General features: G+C 29.8%; 2 protein-coding genes across 7 annotated transcripts in view; one reads left to right on the top strand and one right to left on the bottom strand.

Moving 5' to 3' along the window:
- The window catches only part of LOC107453040 (ATP-dependent RNA helicase DDX4), a 50,624-nt gene extending 30,914 nt beyond the window's left edge, over positions 1 to 19,710 (bottom strand). For 3 of the 6 annotated variants that reach the window (XM_071180021.2, XM_071180023.2, XM_071180026.2), the window contains exon 1: positions 19,628 to 19,710. The gene's annotated coding sequence lies outside the window, so the exon portion shown is untranslated. Of the gene's footprint in view, positions 1 to 11,657; positions 11,878 to 19,627 lie in introns of those variants that run through there. The other 3 variants (XM_071180025.2, XM_071180020.2, XM_071180022.2) reach the window with 3 other exon arrangements.
- Mpi (mannose phosphate isomerase) lies at positions 12,096 to 13,516 on the top strand. The gene has a single exon (XM_016069702.4). It carries the CDS (start codon positions 12,190 to 12,192, stop codon positions 13,411 to 13,413), a length of 1,224 nt encoding a protein of 407 aa, XP_015925188.3. The 5' UTR covers positions 12,096 to 12,189; the 3' UTR covers positions 13,414 to 13,516.
- Positions 19,711 to 25,129: the final 5,419 nt, after the last annotated feature.

Here is a 25,129-nt window from a genome sequence, read left to right as displayed (position 1 = left end):
TCATATTAATGTCCTATAACAATTATCAGAATGCGAGGAAAAAGTGTAAATGATCAGAAACGTCATGGATTTGCAATAAATTTGTCGCGAATCGAATGCCTTATGAAGTTATAACAAATTCAAAATTCGTGTGTCGTCATAATGTATTAAATTCATCACAGTTTGAAAAGACGCACATAAAAAAGTGAAAAATATAAATAACAGATGAAAAAACTATCACCAAACATCAATTATAACAGAATCATCGCAAATCAAATGGTCTTGAGTCTCTTGCCAATTTTTTATAATGTTTTTTCAAGATTTTAGATTTTTTAAGAATCTGATTCAATAGTTAATTGTTACTTTTATTTCATGACTAGTTTTTTTTAAAAAAACAAAGCCTAAAGAAGCAGGGTTCGTTGATTTAAATCAAATGATTTTTTTAAAAAAATCATTGATTTAAATCAACTAATTTTTTTTATCTATATGTATTGATTTTAAAAGTTTAAAAACAATGTTTTAAATTTTTGATACTTTTATTGTTTTCTTTTCTTAGCATTAAAATTTAATTTAAATAAATTGCTGCATTAATTAATTTTAGTTAACGAAATTACTTTCTTGGTGTGTGTTAAATTCCAACACATTTGTAATTACATTTTTAAAAATATTGATTCTTGAGATTGAAAGTACAGATTAAAGTAAACATTTAATACTGTCTTAATATAGACTTGCATAGCTGTAGAAAGTAATTAATAAACATGAATTTTTTTCAAAAAATAATACAATAATGTTAATTAAAATTCTACCTTTTGAATGAAAAAGCGTGAATTAAAATCTACATCATATTTTATTGGTGGAAAATGTATATTTCTGAAGCTTGAGGTTATATTAAAAAGAAATTACCCTAATACGCCAAAAACAGAAAAAGAAAAAAAAGGGGCTGATGAATTCAGATGTTTTTTTTCCTAATATAGGGTCATTCTTCCCTTTCAAACTCTTTCGAAGTCTATTTGATGCAGTAGGGTTATTAACTGGTATTTTTTTGTCATAATATGTTTACAGTATCTTTGACATTATCTGATAAAGAAATTTTGCGAAAAAAAATTCCAATGAATACATAGAATTTCTAATTTTTTTTTTTAGCTTAACTTATCTATTTTGATATAGAATTAAAAATGAATATTTTAATATAAAAATATATAGATTAAATATTTATTTTTTGATGAATGACTACATTTATAAACACAGTCTGCTACATTTATTTTGTCATTTTAAAAATCAAGAGAAAAAAAAAATGAAATCACAATTTTAAATTAAAGTTATGGTTTGCTAACTGAAACTTTGTTTTAATAGTTAAAGCACAGGGGGTCTGTCCAAGCCGGTACCTTTACAAATTCAACTTTAGGAAAAATGATAGAATAATCACACAAAATACTTTTTCTTAAAATTTTATTTTTGTGTCTCGTAAGAAACAATAAATCCATATTTTTGCTATATTTGTGTGGACTTTTTAATATAATTTTTAATTTTCACAAGAAAGGTACCTCTCAGAAAAACCCAGACAGACCCCTGAAGCAGTATTTAAATTCTCTATTTCATCTAGTCTTTAAATTTTAATCATGCATTTGTTTCAAAATGGTTGCTATGTATTCAAAGCCATGCATTATAATGAAAAATTATTTTAGTTAGAGCTTCTAAAATATTGTTACAATATAGTTTTAATATTAAGTTAATTTGATTTAACATTTATAATTTTTTTTAATCATAAATTAAAGTTCTTACAGCGTATTTGAATAAAAATCAAAAAAATCTGATTTAAATCAAAAAAATCCGATTTAAATCAAAAAAATCTGATTCTTTTGATTTTTTTTAAAAAAATCAAAAAAATCACGAACCCTGTAAAGAAGTGATAACTCAAATTTGACGTCTTATTAAACCTTATAAAAATATCGGAGAATAGAAAAACCATCAACAAAAATGCTGACAAAATTATAAATAACAGTCAAATGAACTATTAAGATGTCTGGAAGTTCATGCGGAGATATTTAGTCAATAACACCTCCAGGAAAGACTACTATAAGTAGGGATCACTTTGGGAGAGACAGAATTTTTCCACAGACTATGTTGAAGAGATTCAAACCCTCTTCCAGTGACCTGGGAAACATTTGCACCCAAATCCAGAAAAGGTCAAATAAGGAAAAAATATTATCAAAACATAAGCAGATAAAAATATATTCAAAATATTTATGCCAGGCTCTTATTTAGAGATCGCTTTTTGACGAAACAACCTCATGTAGCAGTGAAGGTGTATTAAAGACAATGCTATCAATGATTTTCAGAGTTAAAAGCTATTTTAGAAGGAAAAAAAGAAAAACAAGCATCTCAAACAAACTTCTTTTCATCTTTTAAAGCTAACAAATTTTTATGATGTAAGATTAAACACAAACTGGAACAAAAAGCAATGTTTATTAATTCAAAAAATCATTCATTCATAATTGATAATTATTTTACACATTATATCAGTTAAGATAATTTTCATAAAGGCTAAATTTATTCATAGATCTGTCTTTCCATGACATCACCAGAAGTTTCATATTCGCATCAAGAAAATGACACTAACCAAAATAGTTTGTGAAAAATCATACCTTCCATAACAATTTTGAAATCAACAGAATACATAAGTATGAATCTCCATCAATGAGTAAGGGTGTGAAGCCAAATTTTTCAACAAAAAATAAGCACCTTTTAAGTACTTTCTATTCTAAGCACTCAAAAAATATTTTTAAACACTTTCAAAAAAAAATCATAACTAGGATATGTGCAGTAATAAAAAAATCTCCATCATTTAAAGTTCTAATTTATAAGCATACAATCAATAAAATTAGAAAACATTTTCAAAATCTTTACATAATCATGATAAAAATATCTAGTTTCTGATAAATATTGCAGAGAAAATTTTGAAAATATGATTTTTTTGTAATTTAGAATTACAATCGATATGGCAAAGAAAAAAAAACTTTAAAAGATGGTTAAGCACTTTTTACAAACCATGAATTAAAAAAGCACCTCTAAGGGTTAAGAAACTTAAAATTAAAAATAAGCACATTTAAGCACTCTTTAAAAACAGGGAGTAGTCTCTCCCTAAAGGTTTCACTGTATTAAAGAATCAACATGAACTTTTCTAACCCAATACCAGAGTAAGGGAAATTACTACAACGGAATCATCACGAATCAAACATCTTAAACATTGAACTCGAAATATCGGATTTTGAAAAATCAAGAGGAAGGGGTTGATAAAATGCTAAGCAATGGCCGAAAACCTATAATAAAATAGCGAGAAACTGTTACAGAACAGTTGCGAATTGAACCCATCAAATAGTGATAACTAAAATTTGAATTTAGAGCATCCTATTAAACATATCAGTGTGTATAAAAAACCTGTATGAGGGCCCAAAAATTATCAATAACTTGCGAAAAGGCAATCATCAAATGCCATGAAATTCTGATAGAATTGTCACAAGTCGAACATGAATGCACATTCAAAATTCTCACGGGATAACATATTAAAAATATTGAATTTCTAAAACAGTGTGAAAAAAGTCGAAAGAATGACAGTTTTCAAAAAAATTACGATGCGGTTAACTAAGATGGAATTGTCACAAATCGAACGCATTACATAGCTATAATTATCAAGAATTGTTTATTTATATCTCGACTCGTCCTATTCAGGGCACACGAGGGTAGAACAAACATTCAACTGACAAAACATACATAAAACACAAAAAATTACTTTAGCAACTAGTATAAATGACGTCTGAAGAATAAATTAAATTTTGAAAATATTTACACTATAAAATACAAAGGCATAGAGAAATGCCTTAAACAAAAAATAAATATGAAATAAGAAAAATAAAAATAAGAGTCATCTACAAAAAGTCTGGAATGAGGAAAATTTTTTTATAGAGTTTCTCTAGCGATAGGTATATTCAACAAACATATGTGAATAGATTGAAAAGAAACTGAGAAGTTATAGCTAGAAGGTGGTAACAGTTAAAGTTAACATTCATTAGAACGTGATCGTAATTCAAGGAGGGCCTGGCGATGCGTAGGGCAAGTGATGTCTGAGGCTTGATGATAAGGATTATGGCTGGTTCCAAAAAAGGTATTGGTGTGCCAGCAGTTGATGCAATATTTTTCGTCGGAGTGACATTCATTTGTGTGATGGTCGCCTCCGCAGTTAGAGCAAGTGGCGAATTCTTGAGTGCAAGAGTGGGTGGAATGATCAAGACCTTGACACCATGAGCAGCATCAAAGTAGAATTCTTTTTTCGATAATGCATCTGTTAAGGCCTATATAGATGTGTTTTGTCCTCAGGAGTTGTTGAGCAAATTTATGCGATACATTGACAATGAGATGTTTTTTGTCAACATGTTTTTTGTGAGGTATTGACTTTGTGTAGGTGATGGTATTATTGTCAAATGATGATTCTCTGAAATGCTGGAGGATGTTGGATATACTGCTGCCATCAAAGAGAGCTGGTGCATTCAGAATTATAAGTGAGGTAAGATGTTGTTCTTTGTCGTGGAATTCGAGCTTATTTTTGATGCTATTTGTTAATCTAGTCTTTGCCTCATGATCGTGAAACTTTATTTCGACGAAGTTCTTTGTCTTGTAAACCTTCTTCACAATTGGTAGCATTGTAGAATCATTTATGATTTTTATGATGTCATCACCAGATTTCTCGTCTTCAGCAGTGATGATAATAGACGCAGGAGGAAGCTGCCTCTTGGCGATTTTCTTGTAAGTTGGAGTATGGCAAGATTGTTTAAGTTCGTTGAGCGGATCTGATATCCTAATAATTTGTCGCTCTAAGTTCTTAATATGTGTTGGATCAACTTTATCTGAGAGTATAGAAATACGATGATTCAGTTTTTCTAGTTGTTGAACTTGTATGTGTGATGAAGAGGACTGGCTGCTGAACAAGGTTTTAATTTTTTGGATTGCCTCATTGCAAGCTTGTCTGAGTAATTGAGAGTTTGAACGTATCACCATTTTTAACGATTATGCTGATTAATGTGTCTAATTCGTGAGAATTGTCAGGAGCTGGCAAAATTGAAGCAGATGGAATGGTAGTGTTGGCCGTTGTCGGTAATGGGGAAGATGGAGAGGTAAACTCATGATCGATGTTTGTGTTTAGAACGTTGTGGATTGTTTCGCTGAGTGGGGATAAACTAGCCCGTGGTAGAGAATTTGCAGGACTATTCAGCACTGATTGTTGTGACATAGATAAAAGATCGACCTGAAGAGGTGAATTTTCTTGAAAAGGATTAAATGGCGATTTAGCCGATATTTGGGATGAAGAGGATGTTTGTGTTTCGCTAACGCCTTTTGCTTCTGCTTGTTCTATGTGAATTGGAGAATGATGGCCAGTTCTGGGTAAGTCTGCTAGTTTGCTGTTTTGTTGACTTTGAAGACTTTGGCTGATTCTTACAGCTTGCTTAAAAGGAGACTCAGCCGAATTGTGAGCTGAAGGGAGATAACTTTTGAGACGTGTTAATGAGATGTCACGAGGCGGTCTAGATCTGCCAGAATTGTTCTCTGGTGTTTGTTGATCAATTATAGTGCTTACTGTGTTCATGTTGGAAGATGTTGGTGTAGCACTGATGCCTTTTGCCTCTATTTGGTCTCTGCAGACTGGAGAAAGGCTACGAGTTCTCGATGAGCCTCTTAGATTACTAGGAGGTGGAACACTAGCATTTGAAGTGTGCAATGGTGACTCCCTCCTACCATAAAGTCGTGGAGTGTTATCCAGAGCAATTGTCCGATGAGATTGCTTAGTTGCTTAGCTTTGGAAATCTGTTTCGTTTGTTCATGTTCCAGAAGAAAGTACTTGGTTGTTTACAAGGAGATGGACAAGTTATAGGAGCCAAAATAAAGATTTATGAGAAAATAAAGTAATAATTTTTTTTTTTTTTTAAAGATCTAATGGTGAGATCGAGGAAAAGATCGAGGGTGAGTCTTGACCGAGCCTCCAAAGAGACCCATTTCCGAAAGATTATTAGGATAATTATTAAGAACAGATTTTCCAAGAGCGTAAAGAAAATGTTTAATGATTTTTGATGATATTTGATGATTTCCGATGTTCCATTGATGAAATTGCATGCCGTCGCCAGTTAAACAAATAGCAATGTCCAATAGGCCCTGTTAGCCTCAAACTAGAAAGTACGATATTTAATTTTGTTGAGTTTGTTGAAAAATGGCCAGATCAGTAGTTAGTGAAATAGTTGATAAAAACTATTAGAAAGTAAAAAAAAAAAAAAAAAAAAAAAAAAAAAAAAAAAAAAAAAAAAAAATTTTTTTTTTGTTGTTGATACAAACGAGAATGATAATGAAATAGCAAAAGATGTGCAGAAATCCTAATAGAAAACAAAAAACGCTAAAAGTGGCGCTAGGCAGAGATTGAAAACTCCATTGGTTGATGCGTAATGCTCAAACATTAATGTATAAACTGGCCGCGGCGTACAAGTATAGAGAATTGCCTGATGAAAGATTGACGAGATACAGTAATGATAATTTAAGATAACTAATTATGCATCAAAATTGGCAATAGATATATGACATGCAAGATAGGTAGTGGTTGGCACTGGGCCAGGGATGGTTATATCAAGAAATGTGCAAATTAAAAGGGAATAGGCCATCGCTATGTTAATATATCAAGAATATCAAATTTGGAAAACTATGTGAAAAGGGCTGATTAATTGATAGCTACCGAAAAAATTATTCTTAATTGTAAAATTACAATGGAGGTGTTACAGCTTGGAACGCTTGAAAAAACTTATAGTTTAAGTGCGAAATGCGCATTTTTTAATAACATTTAAGATATCAAAAATTGAAAAACCGATTAATCACAGCCAAAACCCACAAATTATATTTAAAAAAAAAATTATGTAGGCTAGCACAGGGATGGCTAAAAGTTAAACCCTACTATGATGTTTATAGCTTCACACAGACTGCTGCCCAGAATTTGCTAAGTTACAATTATTCTGCCACAGATCATAAAATGGAAATCTTCCCCAAAAGTAATAACACATAAGCTCAATAAAAAATAGAACAAAATTTTCAGTTTTGGGAAACATATTTGAACACCTTAAAAGCTAGCATTTTACATAACTAAGGTTGAACTTAGAATTTAATGTAGGGGTGCACAACCTGCGGCCCGAAAACCCTTGATGAGCGGCCCTCGGACGCAATCTGAACAAAATTTTGAAAAAGCAATTCCATTTTTCGAAAGAAAAAAAAATATAATATAATTAGTTTGGAAATTTGAAATTTACGCAATTAAGTTTTTAACGCACCCAATCTCAATCGATGCAGTTTTCCGATCGCTATTTTTGATTGGTTAACGCTACGGATTAAGCATAGTTTTGAAAATCTCAATATCTTTAATACGTCATTATAACGATACACAAATTTCGAAGTTTAGTTATCAAATTTGACGCTCTTCGCGGATTTATCAGAAATCCTATGATTTTTCAGTGGTTATTGCTACCCATTTTCACTTAGTTTCCCTACCCATTTTAACTTAGTTTCCCTATCCATTTTCACTTAGTTTCCGAAATCACGATTTATGAAAGTTATGAGGCGCTTTATTTGCGCAAATTTATATCAAATCTGAATGACTTTTGATCCTTTTTTTTGGCAGTTATTGTGTGGCATTCTCGTAGCAGACATTTTCTCGTGGGTTTTAAAATTTTGATATTTAAGCAAGATATTACGAATCGTGAGTAAAGAATCACTTATTTAGATAACCATTTTTTGACGTGATTTATTTGTGCCGATTTTATGGCAATTCAAATTCTTTTTCAATTGCTACACATTTCTACTATGTTTTGAAAGTCTAGATATTTTTTATACGCTATTGCGACACTTTAATTTCGAATCCCGCATTCAACGCATTTACAGCAATTTCATAAATATAAAGGTATTTGATAGTTTTTTGGTACTTATTACTATATTTCCCCCGTGATTTAAAAATTTCTAAAATTTTTAATACTATAATTTGACAACATGCAAGTTTTTAATCACGTAAATTAAAATAATTACTTTTTTCGTGCTCTATTTGTGCTAATTTTAACACAAATATAAAAGGTTTTTTGAACGTGTTTATTTTTTATTTCCCGTTATTGCTGCATTTTTACTTGACTTTGAATATCCTGATATTTTAACATAATATTACAACCTGTGAAACTTGATTCTATTTTAATTTTTTTTCGTAACTTAAAAAAAAGTAATAACGTATCCCAGCAAAATCGACACCTTCCCGAAGCAAATAAATAACAAGATGTGTAGGTTTATGTTAGACAGCCCCTTTCACAAAAAAATAATTAAAAATATGTGCCTATTACTTTAGTTTCATGAACACGCGCTAATTTCACAACACACAGAAAATCTATTCTTTTTGTCGCCATATGATTTAAAAATCACATATCTCGATTCGTATTTACGTGTTTTAAAAATCATATATCACAATTCGTATTTAAGTGTTTTAAAAATCATACGTTTTGATTCTTTTCGCAATTTAAATAATTATCGTAATTCGTATTTAAGTGATCTTAAAATTGCACATCGCATTAACTTTAATGAAATTTAAAAATCATTTACCGTGATTCGTATTCTCGAGATTTAAAATCTCATATCGCAATTAGTGTTTTGGCTTTTTAAAAATCCTACACTTTAACTCTTCTCCCAATTCAAAAATCATACACCGCGATTCATATTCACAAGATTTAAAAACCACAAGTTGCGATTCATATTCACGTACTTTAAAAATTATACGCTGTGAGACTTCTCGAAATTTAATAAAATCCCACATCTCGGCTCGTAAACACGTGATTTGAAACTCACGCATCGCGTTTTTTGGTTACGAATTTTAAAAATCACACATAATTCATATTGAAGCAATTTAAATATAACACATCACTATTTCAAAGCTGCCAACAGAAATAGGAAAAAATCCAGCAGATTTTACGAAAATTAATTTCATGATAATTGTTACATAAGTTACTAAAAATTTTATACATAGGAAATATTACAGATTTTTATAGTCACCAAAAAAGAAAAACTGCAATATTTTCCAGTCATGATTGGCATTAAATATGCTTAAAATGTACTGCATTATGTTTACTAGTAATTTTGAATAGTAATAGGCATTTAATTCATAAAAAGGAATAAGAATTTAATTTATTGAAAAAGGAAATAAAAATAAACATTTTAGAACAAAAAGGAAAAAGGTTTTTAGGCTGATTTCTGAAAATGAGGCTAGCTTCTTTATAGATTAGTAATACTAAATTTTTTCTGATAAATTCAATCTGATTTTTTGATTCTGTTTTTTTTTCATTAAGTTTTGCAGTGTCTAATTTTAAACATTTAAAAGTATTTAATTTCATGCAAACAAATTACAAAGTTAACACGTTGAATGCACACTAATTTTAAATGGCTTGTCCATTCCGTCTGGCCAAATGGTAAACTACAAAATAGTAACTACAAACAATCGAAATATGCAAATATTACAGATTTCGCGAGTTTTTTAAAAGGTTTAACATGACATATCTGTAAAAAATGGTTAATTATATAAGCCTATGAATTGTTTAGAAATAGTAGTGGACAAAATTCTAATAAATTGCATTTATTGAACCAAGAATCACAATTAATAAAGTTGAAAAAATTTATTCGCTGCCCAGAGTAAGTTGCCATCTCTGTATATATAAATAAAACTATGTGTTCCATATTGCATTAATTTCTTCAAACCATTTTAGTAAAAATAATATTAAAAAAAAAAAAAATTACTTGAATTATGTGATTTTTGGCTTTGCCGGTCTCCGGTGACCACAGTGGCGCCACGAATAACCTCAGTGCCAATCACCAGTGACCCCCATGGCATTCAACGTGTTAACTGCCAAAAAGAATTTAGTGCCTAGAATAACCTACAACAGCCAGTGTTTTCACTACAGCGCGAGAATCTCGCATATTTTTTTCTTTTCTCGCATTAAAAAATGATTACCGCGAGAAATTAGCGCATTCTATAAATCAATTTCAAAATTCGCGAATTTCTCGCATTTTGGAAAAAGCTTCGAATTACGCCAATTAGAATAAAATCCATTTCACTTTTCTTCCTGGATCTTTCATTATTTTCAACATTTGCCCCAGTTATCTAGATTCCCGATTTACCAGTATTGTTCAGAACTTTTTCGAACAACAGAACACAACCCCTCCGAGCCACGATACCCCTTTCAGAACACATTTCTCTGCAACCACGTGTTTACCGCAGGTAACGTTTTTTCATGTAAGGCGTTCAAATTTTTTATGCACTAATGTAAGGTGGACAAATACCTAGTAAAGGCAAAATCTTCTATGATGATGCAGCATGAATATTCAATGCTTTAAAAAATGGAAGACGTTAAAAATGTATTATAATGAAAGAAATTTTTTTTTCAAGTCTATTTGTATTTTTTCAGTTTTTAGAAATCTCACTTAACTTTCTGAAATCTCACCCTGTTTTTGAGAAAGGGTGAGAAATTCTCACCCATTTTTTTTCTATGATGAAAACACTGATAGCTGTCAACATGTTTGTCGAAATACTTGGGCATGTGGCCCTTCATTAGTCAATCTGCTGTGCATGTGGCCCTTCACTCATAAAAGATTGTGCACCCCTAATTTAATGGTACTAAAGACAGTATCAAAAGGCAAAAATTAATGCCAGAAAATGTTACGCAAAGTATAATAAATTTCAAATTTAGAAACAGCTAAATAGAAAACCTATAAAAGTAATTACAAATTTTTACAACACTCATTTATAGCCATTCGTAGATAATGAGGACAAATGATAGACAAGAATGTATACTACCTTATATATAGTAGGTAATAACACCAATATACTCTTTATACTCTTATAGAAAAACCATGCAAACTAAATAAACAGCTATATATTGCATGTTAAATAAAGCAGGCACAATACTGAATGTTCAAAATAGTCAGGCACAATATCATAGGATAGTTACTGATATATTAACATACATAAGACCATGAGGTGAATAAATTTAAATGCAATAAGCTGTATAATATTCAACATTTAAAAGAATAAAAATTTCAAAAGAATAATGAAATATTTTAATATATTCAGGCTATTAAATGCACAAATATTTAAAGGATAAAAATAATTAAAGAAATACAGGTAATTAAGTCCAATATATATAGACTGACTAAGTTACTAAGACTAAAAGTTGGGATATTCACAATCAAGTTAGCTGTAAAACAAAACCAATGATAGTTTATATATTAAATCATAATAGATACTAAACTTTGTTTATACGTTTTTTTAAATATAAAGGATTAGGAATAAATTATAGGCCTGGTTATTAAAACAATATTTACTATAACTTTAGAATTGTAGAAGTCCAATATGTAAAGACTGGCAAATTAAGATTATAAAAGTCGGAATATTTACAATTAAGTTCGTTGTAAAATAAAACCTACGATAGTTTATAATATTAAACGATAATGGATAACTAACTGTGCCCAGATACATGTATCTAAATATAAAGGATTAGAAATTCATTATAGGCCTAGTTATTTTAATATAACAATTTTTACTAAAACTTTAGAATTGTACAAAAGCTTACTTAGGTGATTGATGAGAAACTAAGGAAATTTATAAACTGTGGCAGGAAAACCAACTGTTCATATTAAAAAAAGACGCAAATGTTAATTGAGATATTTCAAAAATGATTAGTAAAGAAATAAAATTTCGAATCAACTATTTGAGTTCTGTGGGGAAAAAGAACAGTACCAAACAGCATGTGAATGTGCACTGCAAGGAAACGGGATTAACCCGCCGAGTTGAAGTTGCCATTTGCTTTTCAAAAAAGTTATTGGAATTAAAAAAAAATTAACTCAAGCATCTACAACTATCAGTGAAACAAGCCTTTCTCAAGAGCAATTTTTAGTAAAATTTTATACAAAATTACTTAGTTTTTAATAATAAGTACTGTTGGATTTTTGTAGGGAAAGCTTCTTTCATTGCGATCAATTGCAGGGACAAAAGATTTTTTTAACTGCGACTGCCAAGATTAAAATGAAAACAAGTTTCGGAATTGGATTCAATGTCAAATCGTTGAAACTGAAACTAAGTAATTAAAATTTTGAACCATTGCAATGGATTTAGTTTTTAAAATTCGTGGGGTAATTAAAAATTATGAATGGGGCAAACTAGGAGTCAATAGTATGGTTGCAGTTCTACAAAGGAGTGCCGACGATAACTTTAAAATTATGGATGATCTGCCTTACTCAGAACTTTGGTTAGGAACTCATGATTCGGGACCAGCTACTATTCCTCACTTGGCGAACAAAAAATTGCTTGACTGGCTTCAGATGAATCCTTTAAGCTTGGGTGAAAACATTTCCAAAGACTTTGCCTCATCTGCAGGCCTTCCTTTTCTTTTCAAAGTTTTATCAGTAAACAAAGCCCTGTCAATCCAAGTACATCCCGACAAACAGACTGCTTCCAAATTGCACAAAGAATTTCCTCAACATTATCCTGATGATAATCATAAACCAGAATTAGCAATCGCATTAACAAATTTTAAAGCTCTGTGTGGATTTCGACCCCTGAACGAAATAAAAGCCTTTCTTCAAGAAATCACTGAACTTCAAAAAATTATTAACGTTGATTTGGTTAAATCATTTCTCGAAAAAGGTGATTTGCGCTCCGTTTTCACAGCCTTGATGACATCATCCTCAAGTGTATATGAAGCACAGATCTTGCAGATAATTGAAAATTTTAAATGCAATAAATATACCAGTGACTTATCAATATCAGTTAAAGATATATTTCTTCAAATATGCGAACAATATCCTACCGATATAGGCTGTGTATGCATATTCTTTTTAAACTATGTGAAGTTAAAAAGTGGAGAAGCTATATTCTTAGCTGCTAATGAACCACATGCGTACCTCAGTGGTGATTGCATTGAATGCATGGCGTGTTCTGACAATGTTGTTCGAGCTGGCTTAACCCCTAAATTCAGAGATGTGCAAACATTATGTTCTATTTTGACTTATATTTGTAAATCAGCTGAAGAAAATATGTTCGTCCCTCAAAAAGATGTAAACGATCCATTCGTCCTTACCTATGCTCCTCCAGTGAAAGAGTTTGCTATAGATTCCATTACATTGCCTTCTGATACTATTGAATATAAGTTAAAAACTTTACAAAGTGCTTCTATATTACTCATTATTAAAGGCAGTGGAGTTAGTTGTTATGAAAAGGAGGAAGTTAATTTAAATATTGGATCTGCTTTATTCATTTCTGCTAATTGTGATGTTATTATCAAACCCAGTGAAGAGTTGTTAATGTTTCGAGCTTATTGTCTGGGTTAAATCCATTAAGATACCCATAATTCTTTTAAATACTAGAATCTTTTCTTTATTTGAAAGATATTTCTTTAATAGTGCCTGTTATCACCAGTTGAAATTTCCAAAAGTGTTTTTATTTGTTAAAAAAATTACCACTCAGTTTGTTTATGGTATTATATTTATAGTATTATATAGTATTGTATTATATATTGTATTTAGTATTATATATTGTATTAAGTTTTATCTGCTAAACAAGTGACCATTTTGTTAAAAAAAAATCAATACTACAGTCTTTTCTTGCAATTTATCTATTACTGTCATCGCGTTTCTTTAGTTATCAATATGGAAATCTTTCCTCTGAATCGATCTTTTACCGTCATATATTTATTCATTTGTATCTTATATTTTAATGCTCTTCTCATTAGTGAAGAAATATGTTAAATTACTGAAGGATCAGGAAACACTTGTAAAGGAGCTTTTGTTATACATTTTTGAAGATATCTCTGTATTGTGATTTGCGACAGAATAATTGGAGAGATTTCCATATCGTGATCTGTGGCAGAATAATCATCTAGTCTTAGCAACTTCTAGGCAGCGACCCGGGTGAAACAGGGGGAAAAAACGTCACAGAAAGGGGCCAACTCTAGAGGTATAACTCCTAGCCTCTCCTGGCAAGCATCCGCATGTTTTTTTTTTTTTTTTACACTTGCAAATTTTAAATCTATGTGACACTTTGGCAATTGTAGTTGGTGCAACAGATCACGATACGTAAATATCCTCATATATTTAACTATGTTTTTGATTATTGGATATTCAACAATAGTTTTTTTTATTTTTTTGCTTTTGTTCTTTCCTGGGATGAAAAGAATGTTGTGCTTCTGGCATATCTTATTCAGGTAACAAATTTTAATTCAGGTAACAAATTTTAAATGCAAAATTCAGGCAACAAATTTTAAAATTGTCACCATGAAAAGTTTTAACATGGTGTTGCATTTTCAGAACTTTATAATCAAAATAGAAATTTTTTCTCAACATAGAAATTTTTTGTATCTTAGAGAACTTTGAAAAAAAAAGGCTTTAATTTGTAAATCCTGGTTAAGTTATCAAAAAAATCAAATCCATTATATTATAACATATTTATTTTAACCAAAAATCAATTTGATAGAGAAATATTAATATCTTTTAAAGCAATAAAAAAATAGGGATATTAAATAATTATTTCTCTTTTATGTGTGAAGGATTTTTGAAGTTTCAATGTTGACTGCTGATATTGCATATAGCAGAAATATTTCATCTAATGAAGAAAATGTATGTGGAGAAAAAGAAATTTTGTTGTAAAATGATTAAGAATCAAATTATTTTTAAATTTAGTAGAAAATCTAGTGATTACTGCATGTTTCAAAATCAATTAGACTGGTTTTGGTCATTATATTTTTAATAAAAAAATATAAAAATTCAAGTTTTATATATATAGATATTTATTATGAAATTATCATAAATTGGCATGCTTAGTTAACAACAGATTAATAGCTTTTGGAGTGTGCTGTGTAAGAAGTGAATGATTTTTTTCTGCTAAAGCTTGGGCGTGTGTTAGCTGATATAAGCGGTGGTAGATCTTAAAACTGTGTTGTTTTACTTTGGATTTAGTTAGATAATTATGTTTTTACTTATGAATACTTTATTTTTACTGAAATAAAGATATTTTGTTAAGAAGTTTGTGTTATTTTCCTTAAAGTAACCCAACACAGATAAATAATTTCATGTTGCGATTTATATTAATGCTATTTATAAAACCAATGGTAGGATTTGTATTCATGCATTTTTAAAATTAAATATTCCAATTCATATTCAGGCGATTTTAATATCAAACATTGATTTTCTATTTGTGTGATTTAAAAGTTATACAATGTGATTTGTATTCTGATGATTTAAAAATTACATATCACAATTCACGTTTTTTGGAAAAATTCATATTAATACGATTTAACATTTAAAAATCCACAATATTATGATTCTTATTCATGCGTCTTTTAAATTCAAAATTATGATTATGAATCGCAAGATATTAAAATCAAACATCTCTATTTTTATTTATGCGATTTCAAATTCAAACATCATGATTCATATTAAGTCATTTATTTTAAAAAAATGATTAAAATATTCATGCTATGGATAAAAAGCACAAAAGAGTAAGTATTTAATCCTGCTTATAATTTAAAATATGTTTGTAACATTTAAATTATATTTTCACACAAGTAATTAAAAAATAATTCTCAAAAATTTTTCCTAAAGCTAATTTTATATGTTTCACGAATTGCAATTAATTGTTATAAAATATATTTATTTTCATTGGCAATGTTCTGTTAGGAAGATTTCCGTGTCTTGATTCGTGGCAGGATAATTACCATATCTTGGCAACTTCTGGGCAGTGGTTCACGAGAGACTAAAAGAACGAGACCAATTGAATGTGTAACTGGCAGTCAGTTTCAAGTAAATCTCTAAACGCTTTTCATTTTTAAAAATTTGCAAATTTAAAATCCATTTTGTACCTTTGTGATTGTATTTTGTGCGACAGATCAGGCTACAGAAATATCCCCTTTTTATTTCTTAAAATAATATGTTTTATAATTTTTGCAAGTTATATTCATTTATCTTTTAAGGTATTAAAATTTCATGAAATAAGATTAAAAATAAATTAAACAATTTCTACTCTTTTTATGAAAATTATGCTTAGAATTTATAATTTTCTAAATTCATAGTCACCTCTTTCAAATGTTATTTCTTGCTAAAATTTCAGGTATATTTTCATGACGCAATCAGCCCTGAGTTTTTTTATTTTTTAACTTATTATTCATTTTTTAATCATGTTTAGTATAATATTTGTTGTCCCTAAGAATAAGTTTTGAAAACTGTAAATAAACTGATGATAAAAAGTTTATTTCTCACTTTTATGGATTACTACTGGTATTTACGATATATATATATATATATATATATATATATATATATATAATTATACTATTGTATTGATATATTTTGCTAATGCTCTATTAATACAATATTAGGAAGCACTATTTTTGCTGATAGAATTGTGTGAAATGATGAGAAGATTGCATGATTTTTTCCTTTATTAAATAAATCTTTTTATCCTTTTTTTATTCCTTTCGTTGTTTTCTTCATATTTTTCTTTCATTCATGTGTATATTATAGAAAGAAGAGAGACAAAAAAAAATTAAAGAAAAAAGGAATTTACAAAAATAATTAGGAATTTATAAATTTTATTAACTGTGCACAAGCTGCAAGCATTTAGAACCCATATAATAACATAAAAATACAATAAAATAAGAAAAAATATTTGCTGTTTAATTTTAAACTGTGTAATTTTAAATGTCAAAATTCACAATTTGACCAAAATCAGTTATAAAATTTTATTTATTTTTCAATTATTAATCTTTGTTAGTGAGTTATAAATTTTTTTTAAAAAAAGCCGTATTTTTGTATTTAACCGATATTTTTTTTAAAAAAACTTTACTTCTATAATTACAATTATTAAGTTTTAAAATAATGTAAAAAAATACATAATTACATAATATTTTTTTTTATTAATTTAATAATGTTTAAAATTTTTATAAATAGTAAGGTTTGAACATTTTTAAATCTCATTAAATGTATATAATTTTCGAGGGAAAAAATTTAAATAATTTGATCAAATAAGGTCGAGTTGTTTCCAAGTTATAAAATTCATTTTAAGTATAAATAAGAATTAAACCATTCACATGAGGCGTGACAATTTGATCCAATCATTTTCTTCTTCTGTACTAAATTCTTACACAGTATTTACTAAAATCAATGCAAAGAAAATAAAGTCATATTTGCAAAAACTAAAATTAGTGAAGAAATCGTGTTAGCCAAAAAAAATTTTTTTTTCTTTTTTTTTTGTGTGTGCCTTGCTTTCACTAATATAAATATAAGGAATTGCTTAAATTAGTGAAGAAATCGATTCATTATTATACTTGTCTCTTTCAGTGAAAAAAAAAATATCATCAAGATTAACTATTGTCTTAATGATCGGATTTTCACATGTTAAAAAGCAATCTTAGTGTTTCAAGGTGTTTATCTCTAAAGGTGGTCTTTGGTTCAAGTTATTGACTAATGCTAACTATTAATTAAGTTACGAATTCAGGCACATATACGTACTTCCTCTGAATAAACATTTTTTTTTTCTGAAAGATTTAGATTTCTGACCTTCTAACTACAGGGGGGTAATTGCAATCTGGAAAATTTGGCTCAAATAGTTCAATCAAAATAATTTTTAAGCAAAGCGAAAAAGTTTTGTACCAAATTATAAAATTCGCTAATCCAAATTCAGTGTAAAAAATTATTTTTAAATAATCATTTCGTATTTTTTATTGTTTTATTCAGTAAAAGCCGAGAAAAAAAATTTAAATATGATTGTAAAATAAAATAAAATGGCGAATATTCGCCTCTCCTTTCGATTAGATAAATGCGTTTTTCGCCGGCTCTTTATAATTTCCGTGATAAGTTTATAAGTATAGGGTGTTTCTTAATTTACATTTTTAAAGTCCTCGTCAAAAATGTTGGCACACTAGGGGGCGTACATTAATATTTAAGCGTGGAAAAGAATAATTAGAAATCTAACGAATCATGGAAAATATAAAACTTCGAGGCTGTGTTCATATCCTCATTTTTGTTCCCTCCATCAAACAAACAGATTTGATGTTTTCCATCCATCTTTGATAGTAGCAAATATTAAATTAATTTGAAATAGTTGCCTTAAATATTAATTTGTGACCCTTATTGTAAATTTACAAAGATTCAAAACTTTTCCCCCTTTGTAGTAAATGGTGAATGATGCACGTTAAATCTGTCGAGTCGCAAAGTCCTCCATGTTCCCATAACAAATCAATATCTCTAGGGGTACTGATCCAGAAGTTTCCTTGTCTTCGGGATTGGTTCAAAACTACAAGGCTACGGAGTTGAACATCAGCAGTCGTAAACCCAAGAATTGGGTCGGCTGTTCAACGACGGCTATAAAGTAAAAATAAAAGCGCTTGAAACGGAGCCGCGATGGCTCAAGGGATAGAACGTTCGCCTTCTAATGACGTGAACCGGGTTCGAATCCCAGCAATGGCTGGCAATACGAATTACGCATCCGGTTTGCACCGACCACAGTGTGACGTAAAATATACTCAGTGGTAAACGGATCATGGGTTAGAGTCCCCTTGCCGTCAGACTAACCGTGGGAGATTTTCATGGTTTTCCTCTCCATGTAACGCAGATGCAGGTTACTTCCATCAAAAAGTCCTCCATGAAGGCAAAATTTCTCCCAATACTTGATCCAGGAGTTCCCTTGTCTTCTGGATTGGGTTAAAAATTACAAGGCTACGGAGTTGAACATTTATAGTCATAAACCCTAAAATTGGGTCGGCTGTTCAATAACGGTTATAAAATAAAATATAAAAATTATAAAATCTCGCCAAAAACGAAATTGTAATAACTAAATAATGCAATTGCCACCATTTACATTGTTTAATCTTGAATTTTACTATTCTTAATGCCGACAAGATTAAACTTGATTCGAGTTGATAAAGCCCGGATTCTATATAATTTTATTTAGATATCAATTAAAAACGATTTAGACGAGGAAAAAAAATAGTGACCCTAAAATTTTGAAAGCATTTAAAATACCTTTGAAAATAAATTACTCGTAATAAAGAATCAAAGAGGGCTTTAGGGAACATGCCCAGGGGGCCTCAACTTTTCGAAAGTCCTCGAATTCCAGTAAACTGTATATTTTTAAAATTTTTATTACATTACTAAAGAGAGGTCAATAGATTTTTTAAAAAATATTCGAATAAATAATTTTAAAATATATTCGAATAAATAGTTTTAAAAAATATTCGAATGAATAATTTAAAAAATACAGGAATAAAAATTTTAAAAAATATTCGAATGAATAATTTAAAAAAATATTCGCATGAATAAATAAAAAAAATATTCGTATAAATGATTTAAAAAAATATTTGAATGAATAATTTAAAAAAAAAATATTCGAATAAATAATTTTAAAAAATATTCGAATAAATAACTTTAAAAAATATTCGAATAAAAAATTGAAAAAAAAAATTATTCTCTGTTTTCACTTATGGCTTTTCTAAAAAGTTCCCAAATGACAAAGAATTTTGTAACTTGAGTATTAAAGCAAAGGAAGGCTTACTTGGAAAAGTTAATAGATCCTTTATGAAGCTATTGCAACAGTCACAAATTCCACTACTTGTTATTCGTCTGTGACGAAACTGTATCACATTAAGTTATTTTGAGATACTAGATATCCGATTTCGCCATTTATCTCAAAATAATCAGTAAACCGAAACTTTAAAAGGCTTATTATTTTGTTCTACGGTATTCATGCATCAAGAATCAGTCTGAAATGATTTTCATGCAATTGATTATTTATTTTTATTTTTTAGCAGTAATTTTTTAAAAATAATACTACACACCGTTTCGAATTCGAATACAAGCTTTTCTATTGCATTTGTTATTTTGTTGACAAATAGAAGGTCGTTAGGGTATTTACGCTGTCAATTAATTAATTGTCTTAATTTTGCGGTTCCAGATTAAGGTGAAATTATTCAAAACGTGTACGAAGACATACCAAATAATTAATAATAATAAACAAAAAAAAGACAGCTTAAAAAATGGGTAAATGTTAAAATAATTTTCTTAGCTTTTGGCCCTCATTCAAGCAAGAATGCCATAAGCTGACAGCAACTTTTTTAAATTTTAAATAAATTGGTTCCATGGTATGTTAGATATGGTGTCGTAACTGGTAATGCAATGTTCTGGTTTGCTTCGTATCGTAAATTTCTATTTTTGATTACGAAAAAAAAATATGCAGTTGCTTAAATATTTTTATTAAATGCATTGATCGCATAATAAATAAAAACCCATTTACAGTGCAGGAGGAAAAATGGAACGCCCTGAATAACTATGGTCTAAGATCGGATGTTTACGTAACAGGACTCAATCTTAATGTTTTATGTAACAGGACTCAATCTTAATGCTTCAAGTGTGCTAATTAATTACAGTGCAGACGATATTTTAAATTATAAAAACACTCAGAAAACGTACTTAACAACATACCTCTCTTAGGACGGATTCGGATTTCTGACTCAAACAATAGGGAGAGTAGCTGCAATCTGGGAATAGTTCGGTTAGGAGAGCGATTCAAAGTTGAACCCCTTGATGTTAATTTTATTTTTGCTCATTCGCGATGTATGGAGAACATTGGAAACGAACTGAAAATTATTTCCAAGCAATTATGAAATTTGTTAAACATACGACTTTTTTATAATTCGATTTCTCAGGAATTTTTAAGGCATGTGGTTTCATTAAATTAAAAGCAAAAAAAAAAAAAAAAATTCAGAAAAATCTAGTCAAATAGTTTAGTTTTTAGCTATTTTTTTCCTTTTCTACATCTATAATTTTAGCAGGCTTCGAAGTGGGCCAAAGACAAAATAGGGATATTTTTTGGAATAGTAGACATATAATCCATGACTACGTTTAAAAAAGAGAAACTAAAAAAAAGGATAATTTGCAGATACCGAAAAAGGACCGATACCGCGTACCCTCGGTTCCTCCGCAGGCTGATCAAAGAGGTCATCCACTCGTTTACTGACCGTAGCCAGAAAAGTTGACTTCGGTGTTCTACTGGTAACCGTGTCTTTACGATCAGTTCACTGCGGAACAAACTTTATCTGAAGTTGGAATCAAATTCAAGACTTCTCTGGTCAAGTATTTTATCTCGAAACGAAAACAGTAAATATGACGCTTAATATTTTTTATATAAAAGAAATTTAGTGAATGAAACCTCAATAGCATTCAAAAATTCTACAATATGAACGTGAAATTGATTGGAATCAATCATTTTAATAATCAACTGAATAAATCCTCGTGAAACTAAAAAAACTCCATTCTGCAATATTTATTACTGAATATGCTGGAGATATTAAATAAGCGAATGATATTAGTAAAAATTAGGAAATTTTGCTACTAGACAGATGTAGCATTTTTAACAATGATTACTCTTTCAAAAATAAAAAAAATTGAAGTGATATAAAAATTGTGATTTTAATAAAAATAAGTATAATTTAAAAAGCATTTCTTAAATCGCCCTTAAAACGTTCAAGTACATTTTACAGAGGTAGTTGTGAGCCAATTATAATTCCTGGAGAAGACGATATAATACTGAACTGTATAAAATCTACAGAGAGCCAGATATTGTGAAATTCATTAAAATAAATCGAATGAACTGGGCAGCTCACATCTTCAGAAGGAATGATGACTCAAATTTAAAGAAAATCCTATTACACAAACCCCTAACGAACAGGAAAAGAGGTAGACCCAGGCTGAGATGGCTGGATTTAGTTGAGACTGATTTCCTTACTCTAAAGGAGAAAAACTGGCGAACAAGTGTAAAAAGTAGAGAGAAGTGGATTCGAATTCAAAGGAAGGCACTGGCTCACCCTGGGCTGTCTAGCCAGATATGATGATGATGAGTTGTGATCCAAACTCAAAAATCCTGAAAATGTCTGAATAAAATCATTAATGACTCATTTCAAAAAATTATGTGCTTATAAATTTAAATCATTGATATTTTCAAAACATGAAATTTTAAATAAATTATATGCAGCATAATTTAAATGAATAATTATGTATAAGTTTACTTTTATCTCTAATCACATTTATTATTCTACCAGAAAAAAAAATATACTTCCAAATAAAAGAGATGCCAAGTATAAATTTTAGTTCTAATATTTTTTAAATAAAATATACAAGAATTTTAATACATAAATGTGATCGATGATTTTCAGATCGCGGTTATCGAAAAATCCGGATTTTTTCCGGAGCACAATCATCTCTGATTTTTAAAATGAAAGAAGACTTTAAGAAACGAGTGTAAAATATAGAAATTTTCAGAGTATTTTCAAAAATATTCATTATTCCATATGCATTTTAACCAGGTTTGAGATATACGACTACCTAAGTCCAACTCCGTAGCCTTGTAATTTTGAACCCATTCAAAAGATAAGGAAAATCCTGGATCAAGTTATGAGAAATATTAGCCTTCGGTGAGGATTCGTTGGTGAAACTAAATAGCAATTGCGTTACATGGAGGGAAAACCACGAAAACCTTTCCCGGTTAGCTTGAGGGCAAGGGGACTCTAACCCATAACTCGTCTATCACTGAGGATATTTTACGCAAGCACTGTGAGCGGCGCGAGCCGGGTCCGGAATCTTCCATTTGTATTAAAAAAATAATAAAATGCACATGCGATGCTTTTTTGAAAGGAAAAGTGATAATCGGGGGTGACTAGACTAGCAAACAATTTTTCAATCGCAATTTGTATGACAGATGAGCTTTAGTTGGTCTGTAGGATTGGGCACTAGGTCCGTACGGACCTCCGGATGTGCAGGGAATGTAGTTTTACGTAGTGGCCATGAAAAAGCCACAAAACCCTCTTCGCGGGTCGGCTGGCCACCTGCGGTGCTCAAACTTTTATATGCAGCAATAATTAAAGTAAAAAGACATTGAATTGAAATCCCAAATTTTTTGATTCTTAAAATCAATTATTTTAAAATACGAATTTACATTCGTAGAAAACGGAATGTTCCGTAGACACACAAAAATCAGGATAAAAAGCTAAAAATCAGGACAAAATATTTTTTATCATGATAATTACGAGCCCTGTTTAAGATAGTAATCCGTAATGACCGCCCTGAATACACTTATTATAAATCTGTGCAAAAAAGGAAGACAAAATTTAAACTAGGGTTGGAAAATTATATTTAAGTAAGGAAAAAAATAACAAGAACGGTTATGGGAGGGATAATAAAATTAATACAAATATGCTAAAAAATACAAACAAATAGCCACATCTAATAGATACTACTTCCCCTCATTGTTAGACATTAAAGAAATGTTAATATTTTCTTAACAGCCGGCCAGGTGACCGAGCGGTCAACGTGCCTGACTGTGAAGCCAATGGTTGCGGGTTCGAATCCCGCTCAGGGCATGGATGTTTCTCTCTGTGTATGTTCTCTATTGTGTGAATGTGGCCCACCCTATAAACGGGTATGTGGCAGTGTGGCGTGGGTAATGTTGCTCGCCTCCGTGACTTAGGTTCACAGGTGCCCACCCACTGGGTAACGTTAAATGAGTAACAACTCTGGCATCTTCCTAGGCAAAGAACGCAAGTTCAGTGCCTGCCGTTAAAAAAAAAAAAAATTAACATGTGCTTCAAAATAAACTGCTCTTCAGATACTGAAATTTTTATCTTTTGGGAAAAATAGCATTATCGATAATGGGATATATTCCATATATTTACAAATGATAATACATGTAATTATTAATAGGCCGATACATGTAATTATTGCTAATATGATAATTAGAATATTTATCCTAAGGCTTTGCAATTAATTTTCGAAATGGTATGTCACACTTCATTAGTTAACCGAAAATACGATGCAGTATTTACAATGTATTCCTTTCCGTATGGGCAATAATAAATAACTTGAAAGCTTCATGGTAGGGAAATGTAATTACCCCTTTACCATATCTGCAAAAATGCCAGTTAGAGTAGATTTTAATTGTACAATAGCACTTTTTCATTTAACCTCAAAGTAAATATTTCGTTATTGTTTTTGCATTCAGATTCTAAAAATATTTGTTTAAGGTGGACGTTACGAAGCACCTAATATATTTATCAAGTACAGGAAGGTGTGTAGAAAATTATCTGTATAAAGAGTGGTCTTAAATAGAAGAAAATCATGAAACGCAGAAGAAATGTATAAGTTTGTATAAATTATAGACTCATAACACTAAAACTGGCCTTTATTTTAGTTACAAGTATTTTCTTTCTTTTTTTAATGAAATAGGACATTAAATAACATGTTTCCAGAATAAATAGAATTAAATATCATAACAAAAAACACACACAACATAAGGTGGGACTTTTGAAAAAGTGATCAACAATTATACATATGTAAAATATGAACAATGAAGGACAAATAAACAATTGTACAAACAATTTACAAATAAACATGGATTACCCGGTTTTCTTGGTTGATATTAGCAACACAGTTTTTAAATTAAAAAAAAAAATTTTTTTCAATTAATTTTGCTAACATTACTGAATGTATTATGCTATTAGCGTGTATTGCTTCTTGTATGTAGGTTTAAAAATTATTTCTATAAATAGCTTCGAAAAAATCTCTTCAAAATTTCTTAAATCCTCAGAGTTTATCAAATGTATTTTTATTTAAAACAGCTTCATAAAAATAAAAATAGGATATAGAAATTTATAGAAAATACAATTTTGCATAGCGAATGTGAATTTTTGAAATTGCTACTATAGTAAATTATTGCTGAAGATATCATATCCTTCATAATTATAGTAAGTTTCAGGGAGCTTTAAGAAGATATTTAGGTTGTTAGATAATAAATAAAATTAAGAAAACATGCATGTGCATCTTTGAGAATTATTTTAAAAGAAATCACTGCTTTGATAATATAATCACTAATACTACAATATTTGTTACGTTACTTTAATTTTGTACCCATTGAAGTTCGTTACCCCCCTGTAACTTTTGAATAGCATCTCCATTACAGTAAAGTGGCGTATAAGAATAATTTATGGTTATGCACTAAAAGAGGAGA

The sequence above is a fragment of the Parasteatoda tepidariorum genome, chromosome 1 (genome assembly GCF_982258835.1).
Source record: "Parasteatoda tepidariorum strain Cologne lab strain chromosome 1, Ptep-v5.0, whole genome shotgun sequence".
NCBI lineage: Eukaryota > Metazoa > Arthropoda > Arachnida > Araneae > Theridiidae > Parasteatoda > Parasteatoda tepidariorum.
This window is presented reverse-complemented; position numbering and strand designations above follow the sequence as displayed.

Excerpts from the sequence above, each read along its gene's own strand:
- Mpi (XM_016069702.4), top strand. The coding sequence starts at position 12,190 with ATGGATTTAGTTTTTAAAATTCGTGGGGTAATTAAAAATTATGAATGG.